Below are 11136 nucleotides of genomic sequence, written 5' to 3'. Positions count from 1 at the left end.
GGGCGAAATCTCTTCATCTAATCAGATGAACTGATGATTTTCCATCTGATAATTCTCATCAGCCAAGACACACTTGCTAGGATGGTTACCCACCGCACCCCACGCCCAATACGTACTTTTCTAATAAAGACGGGGTCAAGCGGTGCGGGGCGACATTTGAAAGAAAATTTTTTGCACGCTTGATGCGCGTCCGGGGCGTTCCGTGGTCATATCGGGGGTTTGTCTTGGGAGAGCAGGAGACTCATCTTATCAGATGGTGTGTGTCGGAAGATCAGTGACATGGGGGGCGCTTCGGCCATCCATCACGCTTGGGCTAGCGAATCGCCAGTTTTGGTGGCACAACTGCAACTCTGCCTGGCGTTGGCCCGCAAGGGTCCTTCTACATCCAAAGCTAGTTTCCTTTGCTACGAAAAGACATCGGACCATTGTCTGACGAGCGGGCTGCATGGGGCCCTGGGATGGAGACATGGATCCAAACTACGCCCAAGGACGGGTCCTAGGCACGGCTGGCCGTGGTCCCCTCCGCCCGGCCTACAATACATACAGAAACAATGGCCTCCGCTGTTACTTTCCCTTCTCATATCACAAGTAAAGGACAGCTCCCTGCCTTGACCAACTTGCACCTCTGAGAGAGAGAGTGCATCTGGGACGTAGCCAACTTTGTAAGTTGCTCCATCGCAAACTCGTGCCGTTTGCTCGTGTCGAGTGTAGACGTCATTGTTCAATCCATCTGATATGATAAAAAAACCGCTGACAGCTTGCGATTGTGCCTATAGCGCTCTAGATTCCTGTTTAACGTGCGAGTGACTGACCCCTCTTTCACGCATCCACACATTTCACCAGCGTTCAAGTCATCGTGACAAGGTACCAAGGTACGGCACTCGATACTTTGCTGGTCTGACAGCACGAACCGCGATTTCGCAGCATGGGCAATCAAAACTAACAGCCAACAGTGCTACTACACACACCCAATATACCCCGCAATGAGTCCTCACGTCGACATGTCATCAGGCTCACCGGATGGTGCAGCTCCAGCGGTGCAAAAGGCGTTCAATGGCTTCCTGGCGGACAATATTGATGAGAGCCAGTTCCCCGCTTTGGAGAACCGATCGCACCTTCGATATACCCCGCAAGACGAGCTGCACGACATGATTTGCGTGGGCTTTGGCCCAGCGTCGCTAGCCATTGGTGTGGCTTTGCACGATGCGCTCGACGGAACAGATGCCTCGCTAGCTGATGTTCAGGGCCTCCAGAGCAGACCGCCAAAGGTTGCTTTTCTAGAGAAGCAGTCGCAGTTTGCGTGGCACGCCGGTATGCTGCTACCAGGCGCAAAGATGCAAATCACTTTTATGAAGGATATGGCGACTATGCGCAACCCGCGCAGCGAGTTTACCTTTCTCAACTACCTGCACCAAAAGGATCGCCTGGTTGAGTTTGCCAATCTCAACACTTTTCTGCCTGCGCGCGTAGAGTACGAGGACTATATGAAATGGTGCGCCAGCTGGTTCGAAGAGGTTGTGGCATACAGCCAGGAAGTGGTCAAGGTGATGCCTGAGAAATCGGCCAATGGGGAAATCACCAGCTTCAACGTCATTTCGCAAAACCACCTCACAGGGCGCACCGAATCGCGAAGAGCAAAGCATGTGGTGATTGCTGCGGGAGGCAGGCCAAACATCCCCGCGCCTTTCCCTACCAACCACGCCAGAGTCATTCACTCGTCCAAATTCTCATACATGTCCAAGCAGCTTCTCAAGGACCACGATGCGCCCTACAACATTGCCGTCATTGGCAACGGCCAGAGCGCAGCTGAGATTTTTGACTTTTTACACGCAAATTACCCCAATTCACGCACACGACTACTTATCAAGGGCGGCGCACTGCGACCCAGCGATGATTCACCATTGTAAGTTGTCCCGCACTGGGGATGTGTGTGTGTGTGTGTGTGTGTATAGTAGAGACGAAACTAACCGACACCAGCGTGAACGAAATCTTCAACCCCTCGCGGACCGACTGCACATACAACCGCGCACCAAAGCTGCGCGCAACAACACTAGTCGAAGACAAGGGCACAAACTACGGCGTCGTGCGACTGGGGCTCCTCGAACACATCTACGAGACGCTGTACATGCAGCGCATCCGCTATGGCAACTCGCCCGCCGAAGAAGCCCACTGGCCGCACCGCATCCTGCCCTACCGACGGGTGGTGGATGTAACGGACTCGCCAGTATGCCAGGGCGGAGTGCGCTTGCACGTCCAGGACTCGAGCGCGCTGTACTTCTCCGAGCAAGCTGGGGGTCAGGAACGCAAGGAGACGCTGGACGTGGATGCCGTCTTTGTTGCGACGGGCTACCTGCGGGACCTGCACGAGACGCTGCTCAAGGACGCCAGGCACCTGATGCCCGGAGGCGAGCTGGAGGGTGCCAAATGGCAGGTGCAGAGGGACTACCGGGTCAACTTTACGGAGAAGAGCGTGGGAGAGGATGCTGGGGTTTGGCTGCAGGGATGCTGCGAGAGTACGCATGGTGTAAGTTTTGCCTTGTCCTTGTACTTCCTTTTCATTTCCCTTTTCCACCTTCCCCCTGTTGAATTGGGTTTGGCTGACAGGACGCGCATAGCTGAGTGACACGTTGCTTTCGGTGCTGGCGACCAGGGGAGGCGAGATGGTGAGGAGTCTCTTTGAGAAGCCGGCAAAGTGGGATAACGGCCATGTGTTGGGTGGGTATGAGGTGCGCGAGTAAGATGAGAGACAGCAGAAATGTCCGAGGTTGATGCCCAATGGCTGCTACGACAACGATAATGATGACAGCAATTGTTTGTTTCCCGCCAATGATGACGCTGAGGAATGAGGTCTTGGCTTGATGATGATGGTGATGTGTGATGATTTTTATTTTCTGAATCTCATTACAGGTCATGGTCGTTTGTGCTGATGTCACTAGGTCCTTGGTTGTCTGCGTGTTGAGTGCCGACAAGCGGTTCTGGGGCTGGGCAGAGAAGGTTATGCTGGGCTTTATGAAAAGATGCTGTTTGCATGTGGGGTCGCAACATGTTTACGGTCGTGATGGTTCCTTGCACTTGCTCGAGCAGGGTGGGCGGCACATGGAATGAAGGAATGGGTGGGTACTAATCTCAGCCGCAGTGACGCGCACAAGGCGACCTGTTCCGGCAACTGGCATGGCTGCCCAAGGCCGTCGTCGGCGTGGCTTTTGCTGTTAGCAGGCCAGGAGCAGTAAGTAGTCGAGCTGGTAGTCGCAACATTGCTGCTGGCACTAGCACTGTCGTATTGCTGGAGAGAGACAGCCCGGCCATGACGCCACGAGGCAGAGACTGTGGCAGGGCATGAAGAGGTTGGCTGCATCCGTCGCTAGCGTGACCAAGCAGAGAAGCCCAATCCATCGAGGTTGCAACGGCGCCAACCTCAGCGCTTCGGGTACGGCTGACCTCTGCCAAACCATCCTTTTGACCCTGTGTGAATATTGCCCTGGGTGCGCCTCGTTCGTCTTGCTCCTCAAAGGCCTCTCTGCCCCGGGCCACAGCAGCATTCCAGCCTATCCTCGCTGCTGCTGACTACGTACACCCACACCCACACCCCGCAACAGCCACACCCGACTTATCTCTCTCCCTCTCCCTCATTCCCACACTCTCTTGCACGCCCATACGCACTATTTCCCTCGACCCTCCTAGACGGGACTGGCGCGCCCTCCCCCGTCTCGTCTCGGCCGTGTACCCTGGACCACCGCTTGCCATAGCACCACCACCACGTCAACCTCGACATCCACGCCCACGGCCAAGGCCCATCACCACCCGCTCCCTCACAGGCTCCACGTCCATCGGCATGCTCCGCTCCCAGTGAAGCGCTCAATCTCGTCTCCCACCGCGACTCCGTCGCCCAACCCCAACTGCCGCCCACCCACCGCCCCGACGTCATGGAGCCCCAGTGGACGGCCTACTCAGACACCCCGAGCGCCCGATATTCGCACACGATGCAATCGCCCCCGCATGCCTCGCGGGATGCCAGCGTGTCGTCGCAGATGAAGCAGGACGCCTATGCAACCCCCTCCCGCCAGAACTCAATCGCCATGCAATCGCCCGCTGGTGCTGGCGGTGCTGCTGGTGCTGCTGGTGCTGGTGCTGCAGGCCCCCGCCCCGAGTACAATGACGGCGATGGTGACGTGCCCATGGAGGATGCCTACAAGCCAAGGCTCAATGCTGCACGCTCAACCCAGCAGCAGCGCCACTCGCAGCAGTTCATCCAGCAAGAGGAGAGTGCTGCTGCGCGCAGATATTCGCCCATGAACCTCTCCCCCACATCGCCCTACTCGGGCAACCCGCAGCAGGGTGGTCAGAGCTACACCAGCTTTACCCCTCAGTCCCAGTCCCAGGCCCAGGCCCAGACACAGGTCAGCCGCCAGAGCCCTACGCGCAACAATCCCTACATGTCGCCGCCTAGCAGCTACTACTCTCCGCCATGTATGTCGAGCGTTGCCTGCCCAAGCCTGATTTCTTTAAGCACTCTCGTATACTGATTGTCTTTTTGCTTTAGCCTCCCGCCCACATGCGCCCCAACTGCCTCCCATCCAGTCCAACATGGGCCAAGAGAGCTTTTACCCGCAGTCTGCGACAGCACAGCTGAACGCTGTGTACAACAGAGACAACCGGTCACCGCGCGCAACTTCCAATTCCAACTCGAACCCTCCACACCTGCCGCCCATTGGACGAGGGCCGGTTCCCAAGTTTGAAAAAGTCTCCAACACGGCCGACTTGCAGCCCAAGATCAATGCCCAACCACCATTCCGTCGCGCTAATCCAGAGGGAGGCTTCATCAGCGTATGTATCACTCCATGTCTGAGCAGCGAACTTGACTGACATGATTGAACAAACAGCCCCTCCAAGCTCTTACTGCCCATTTACCTATGACGTACAAGCTGTGCAATGGCGGGTTCAACTACCAATCGTCGCGAAATCCTCGTCGCGTTCTTACCAAGCCGAGCAAAGGAGTCAAGAATGACGGTTATGACAACGAAGACAGCGACTATATCTTGTACGTCAACGACATTTTGGGATCGGAGGAGTCTGGACACAAGAACCGCTACTTGATCTTGGACGTGCTGGGGCAGGGCACATTCGGACAGGTTGTCAAGTGCCAGAACTTGAAGACGCAAGAGGTGGTAGCCGTCAAGGTGATCAAGAACCGGACAGCGTACTTTAATCAGAGTATGATGGAAGTCTCTGTACTTGACTTGGTAGGTTGTTTCTTTACAGGATAGTGCTGGCAGCTGCTAATTAGACGCAGTTAAACAAGCAGATGGACAAGAACGATGACCATCACCTGCTGAGGCTCAAAGACACTTTTATTCACAGGCAACATTTGTGTCTGGTCTTTGAGCTGCTGAGTGTCAACCTCTATGAGCTGATCAAGCAGAACCAGTTCCGCGGACTGTCGACGACCCTGGTGCGCGTCTTTGCGCAGCAGTTGATTAACGGATTGGCACTGCTCGGAAAGGCCAAACTCATACATTGCGATTTGAAGCCTGAGAACATTCTTCTGAAAAAGTGCGTACAATAGTCTTTACATTTTTTTTAGGAAGTATCTAACAGCATGGCAGCCTTGAAAGCCCCATCATCAAGATTATCGATTTCGGTTCCGCGTGCGATGAACGCCAAACTGTGTACACATACATCCAGTCACGATTTTACCGTTCGCCAGAAGTTCTGCTTGGTTTACCATATTCGGCCGCAATCGACATGTGGTCACTGGGCTGCATTGTCGTCGAGCTGTTCCTCGGTCTCCCACTTTTCCCAGGTTCATCCGAATACAATCAGGTTTCGCGGATAACAGAGATGCTTGGACTACCACCACACTGGATGTTGGAGATGGGCAAGCAGTCTGGGGAGTTTTTTGAAAAGTCACAGGACGAGTATGGTCGCAAGCAGTACCGGCTCAAGTCCATGGAGCAGTATTCCAGGGAGCATGGAACCAAGGAGCAGCCTAGTAAAAAGTACTTCTCCGCCACGACCCTGCCAGACATTATCAAGAACTACCCCATGCCGCGGAAGAACATGAAGCCCAACGAGATCGAGCGAGGTGAGCAGCATCAATTTCATGTTTAACTTTTAGTGCTAACATGTGGTGTAGAAATGGGCAACCGAGCTGCCTTTATCGATTTCGCCCAGGGATTACTAAATCTCAATCCCCTCGAACGCTGGACTCCCGCTCAGGCGAAGCTTCATCCGTTTATCACACAGGCCAAGTTTACTGGGCCATTCGTACCTCCAATGACGCTCAAATCCAGCTCAAGCCGATCCCCAGCACCGGGTGTTCAGGAACAACAGCGATACGAGGGCTTGAGCAGACAGCGACAACAGCAGCAGCAGCAAGCGGTCGCGCAACAGCAACAAGCGCAGGCAGCCCAACATGCCGCTTATGCAAACATGCAGATGAATCAATATGCTGCCGCACAGAGCCCGCAAGCTCAGCAAAATCCCTACAACATGTACACGCCCAACCATCAAGGTGCACCGCCACCTTATCCCTCCCAGGCAGCACAATATGGTCAGCCCATGAACATGATGCAGCCGCAACAGCCGCGGCAATACAACCAGCCTCAGAACCTGTATGCGCAGGCCACGACTCGTGCCGGACGACAAAGGGCAACGACAATGGATCAGCAGCAGTCGGGGCAGTCAGGAATTCCACCTGCGCTGCAGAGGGTTATGAGTCACTTGGACCCTAATGCGCCTGTGCGCCTACAGCCATCACCGGCATACTACCCACCTCCGCCTGACGGCGCACCAGAGAGCGCAAGCAGCGCCAGGCGAAGAGGATCGCGGGCTGGCAACTCGAACCGCAACCACAACTTTGTGCGCAATCTCGAAGACCGCACACTCGAAGAAGGATTTGTGGGCCAAAACCACTGGCAATGATGAACTGGATTGTTGCACTGATACACAAAGACGGGAAAAGGCGCTGTGTGCAACACGGACGGAGATGCGGCGTTTTGATTTCTTGTTGATATCCCCCTTTCCCATCCCCCCAGAGTTCGTTGATCAGCAACATTGTCTATGGTATGAGTAGGAGAATATGAAGGTATGGGAGCGAGAAGCATAACTCGGAGGGACCGCGCGGGCCGCACCATTGTCCATGCCAGTTTGCAGGAAGCCATACGGCGCCATACTGCGACGCTCAGCCCGTTCAACTGGCTTTACACGGATTCGCAATGGGCGTTCGTGAGTCAGGGCGACTCCTTCTACAGATTGCACCAAAAAAAAATTCGACCATGGTGGTAAGTTGGTAGCGCCTTTGACTGGACGGTTACTTGGACAGAGGATGGACTGGTTCCCACGTGTGACGGAAGGAAATAAGAGGGTGGGGGTGGCCTGGAAATGGTGATACCAGAAATGAAGGATGTGGTGGACGGCGGCAAGTGTGTGTAATTCTAGCAGTACCCCCTTTCCCTGACAAAAACGCTTTTTTTGGCTATGCCAGTTGTTGTAGCACTGCGCGTTTGCTTTGGTGTGCGCCTTGAATGCGGGCTTGTTATTGTGTATTGATATTTAGTCTCGAGTTTTGTGCTGGATCTAATTATTCTGATGACATACATGATGGCGATACTAGGGGGGGAAAGAGCCAGAGAGGGAAACTGTTAAAAATACAAAAAACCTTTGCTGTTAATGTTCAATTCTGACAAATGACTGCGATATACCTGGTGTCCTGTGTCTCTGAGGTAAGAGAGGGCAGGTTCGCGTCCACATTGGGTTAGGCGCGGGGCACACAGTCATGGCTTAGCGCTGGCTCGAAATTCGGTTGGAAAGTTGCAGCAACGCGGGCAGAAAGTGACTCTCTGTAAACCCACACGGCGCCCGCCACCCATACAAAACCCCCCCTCGATCCCTCGGGCAACTTCCCACTCTCGAGACCAGCAACCATGGCGTCCCGCTTCTTTGCCGCCAGCGACAGCTCCTCGGACGAGTCCAGCGAGGAGGAGCTCTACTCCAATGACGAGGAGTCTGAGCAGGAGGACAGCGAACAGGACTCGGACGATGATTCCGATGATGACGACTCCTCGGACTCTGGCTCAGATCTCGGTGCCGCCAGGTTCTTGAAGGACGCTGACAGCGAGAGCGAGAGCGACGACGAGGATGTGAACAAGGTGCTGAAGAGCGCCAAAGACAAGCGCTTCGACGAACTCGAGGCGACGATTCGCCTTATCGAGAATGCGCAGAGGATCAACGATTGGGCCGTCATTTCTGAGCGTACGTGGAATATGCGTCTTGGCGGGGCAGTGGGACAGATGTGCTGACATGGACGTATACAGAATTCGACAAACTCATCCGCCAGGTGCCTACCCTGATCAAGCAGAATGATGGCAAGATCCCCAAGCTGTACATCCAGGCCATTGCCGACCTCGAGACGGCCGTCATCGAGACGCACGAGAAGCAAAAGGTCACGCCCAAGAAGATGAACGCCGTCAACGGTCGTGGTTTCAACGCTGTGCGCCAGAAGATCAAGAAGCACAACCGTGACTACGAAAAGGACATCAATGCGTACCGGGAGAACAAGGAGGAGTTTATGCGCGAGGAGGAAGAGGAGGTTGTGCAGGCACCAAAGGAAAAGAAGAAGAAGAACAAGATTCCCCAGCTTGCCCCCGAGGTCGTGGACCAGGCGACGGACGACGGCTTCATCACCGTCGGTGCTGGTGGCAAGGCTGTCCTGTACACACCCGAGGGCATTCTCAAGCACCTACGCGCCATTGTCGAGCAGCGTGGTCGTAAGAACTCGGACAAGCTCGAGCACATCAGGACACTGGAGAAGCTGTTCGACGTGGCCATCAACGACTACCAGAGGATTCGCGTTCTTTTGACTCTCATCTCTACCCGCTTTGACCTGACATCTGGCACTGCCAGTCACATGCATCAGGATCAGTGGAAGCTGTGAGTGTGCCTTGAGTGATTTGCAATGACTTGACCGCTGACATTGATCCAGTGCCGACCAAGAATTTGGCAAGCTGCTGCAGATTCTCGAGGACAGCAAAGAGATTGTTGTCATTGAGAACGCTGAGGAGTGGGAGGATGACGAGAAGCTGCCTACCATTACCCCAGGCGAGATCTTCCGCATCCCTGGTAGCATTGTTTCGTTTGTTGAGAGGCTTGATGACGAGCTCACTCGCTCCCTCCAGCACATTGACCCGCATACTTCTGAGTACATTGAGCGCCTGACCGACGAGGCTCTCCTGTACGCTCAGCTTGTGCGCACCCTGGTGTATGTCGAGAAGTTGAAGAAGAACCCAAGCCTAGAACTGCCCCAAGAGCCACTGAACCGTATTGTCATGCGGAGATTGGAGCACGTCTACTTCAAGGTATGTACCTACTTTAGCTTGCAAGCGATGATTTCGCTAACATCTACAGCCCTCGCAAGTCATCACCATCCTCGAGAACAACGTATGGAAGGCTATTCCCGACAGCCTCGACTCGGAAATCACGCCCCGTTCCATCTCCAACGACACTGCCTCGCTGGTTCAGACTCTGTGCACATACCTCTTCCGTCATAGCGAGGGCATCATCCGTGCCCGTGCGATGCTGTGCCAGATTTACTTCCTGTCTCTTCACGATCAGTACTACAAGGCCCGTGACATGATGCTCATGTCCCATTTGCAGGAGACTATCAGCAACTTTGACGTCAACACTCAGATTCTGTTCAACCGTGCTCTCGTCCAAGTCGGTCTCTGCGCTTTCCGTGCCGGACTGGTCTACGAGGCGCAAACCTCACTGCAAGAAATTTGCGGCAGCAACAGGCAAAAGGAGCTTCTCGCACAAGGTCTGCAAATGCAACGCTACTCGCAAATCTCACCCGAACAGGAGCGTCTTGAGCGTCAACGACAGCTTCCATTCCACATGCACATCAACCTTGAGCTACTAGAGTGCGTCTACCTGACCTGTTCTATGTTGCTTGAGATTCCCCTGCTCGCACAACTTGGTTCATCACCGGACCTAAGGAAGCGAGTAATTAGCAAGACATACCGCCGTCTCTTAGAGTACCATGAGCGCCAGATCTTTACTGGCCCTCCTGAGAACACGCGCGACCACGTCATGCAAGCATCCAAGGCGCTGTCCGCTGGAGAGTGGAAGAAGGCCGCTGAGTTTATCAACTCAATCAAGATCTGGGAGCTCATGGCCAACTCGGAGAAGATCAAGGAGATGTTGTCTGCACAGATCCAAGAAGAGGGTCTGCGGACATATCTCTTCACCTATGCTCCTTTCTACGACACACTCGCCATCTCCACACTAGCGGGTATGTTTGAGCTTCCAGAGCGCAAGGTCTCTGCCGTCGTGTCCAAGATGATTTCCCACGAGGAACTCGCCGCGGCGCTTGACCAGGTCAACTCGGCCATCATTTTCAGAAAGGGTGTCGAGCTCTCAAGACTCCAGACTCTGGCACTCAGCCTGTCAGACAAGGCATCAGGCCTCATCGAGTCCAACGAGAAGACGCTCGAGCAACGTACACAGGGCACAGCGAATGCGTTTGAGAGGCAAGGCGGACGCGGTAACCGTGGTGGTAGGGGAGGCGGTGGCCGCGGTGGTGGTAGGGGCGGAGGCGGAGGCCCAAGGGGAGGCAGGAATCAGCAGTTTACAGGCGGTGCGTTGGGACGCGCTATTCAGGCTTAAAGTTTAGACGTCTGCGTGTGTGTGTGTGTGTGTGCATGTGTGCCTACCTCTTCTCTAGCATCTATGGGGGTTTTCCACACGGCGAAATATATGACGGGTTTTTTTTCTTCTTCAACTACCCTTCATACGTCTTGTTTTCAGGGCGGGGCTTTTTTTTGGTAAGAGGGATTGAGTGGATAACTGCTAGTGTTTTTCCTCATGTGTTATACGACGACGACGATGATAATGAGGACTCTCTTGGCTAGCTGGTTAGATGGTGTGTTAAGAAAGTGCCATGGAAGGAAGCCACATAGGAAGAAAAATGAAGACAAAAGCGTGCAATCACATTATACCATCTGTTGGAGATTTACAGGCTGTGATTAGACATTGTTCTTTTAGAGCATAATATACGTTCCATAATGTATGTTGCATAGAGTTGGTTGACGTAGTGGGGTTTTACTAATCTACATCTTTTTTTTTCGGCTATCCAGTGTGTGA

The 11136-nt window shown here is 54.1% G+C and overlaps 4 protein-coding genes across 4 annotated transcripts; 3 read left to right on the top strand and 1 right to left on the bottom strand.

Moving 5' to 3' along the window:
• Positions 1-983: 983 nt before the first annotated feature.
• COCMIDRAFT_36413 (uncharacterized protein) lies at positions 984-2738 on the top strand (the record flags this gene model as incomplete). The annotated part of the gene is made up of 3 exons (XM_007689383.1): positions 984-1903; positions 1978-2524; positions 2616-2738. The coding sequence occupies 3 exons, from the start codon at positions 984-986 to the stop codon at positions 2736-2738; spliced, it is 1590 nt and encodes a 529-aa protein (XP_007687573.1).
• A 1185-nt stretch (positions 2739-3923) lies between these two features.
• COCMIDRAFT_94200 (uncharacterized protein) lies at positions 3924-6921 on the top strand (the record flags this gene model as incomplete). The annotated part of the gene is made up of 6 exons (XM_007689399.1): positions 3924-4467; positions 4541-4824; positions 4881-5240; positions 5291-5550; positions 5604-6082; positions 6134-6921. 6 exons carry the CDS (start codon positions 3924-3926, stop codon positions 6919-6921), a joined length of 2715 nt encoding a protein of 904 aa, XP_007687589.1.
• A 512-nt stretch (positions 6922-7433) lies between these two features.
• On the bottom strand, positions 7434-7598 carry COCMIDRAFT_94287 (uncharacterized protein; the record flags this gene model as incomplete). The annotated part of the gene is made up of 1 exon (XM_007689398.1): positions 7434-7598. The coding sequence occupies one exon, from the start codon at positions 7596-7598 to the stop codon at positions 7434-7436; it is 165 nt and encodes a 54-aa protein (XP_007687588.1).
• A 324-nt stretch (positions 7599-7922) lies between these two features.
• Positions 7923-10659, top strand: COCMIDRAFT_36411 (uncharacterized protein; the record flags this gene model as incomplete). The annotated part of the gene is made up of 4 exons (XM_007689382.1): positions 7923-8250; positions 8313-8928; positions 8981-9353; positions 9403-10659. 4 exons carry the CDS (start codon positions 7923-7925, stop codon positions 10657-10659), a joined length of 2574 nt encoding a protein of 857 aa, XP_007687572.1.
• Between the last annotated feature and the right edge of the window lie 477 nt (positions 10660-11136).

Source organism: Bipolaris oryzae, assembly GCF_000523455.1.
Source record: "Bipolaris oryzae ATCC 44560 unplaced genomic scaffold scaffold_57, whole genome shotgun sequence".
In the NCBI taxonomy this organism is placed as follows: domain Eukaryota; kingdom Fungi; phylum Ascomycota; class Dothideomycetes; order Pleosporales; family Pleosporaceae; genus Bipolaris; species Bipolaris oryzae.
Note: the sequence above shows the minus strand (reverse complement) of the source record. Positions and strands in the feature narration are given on the sequence as shown.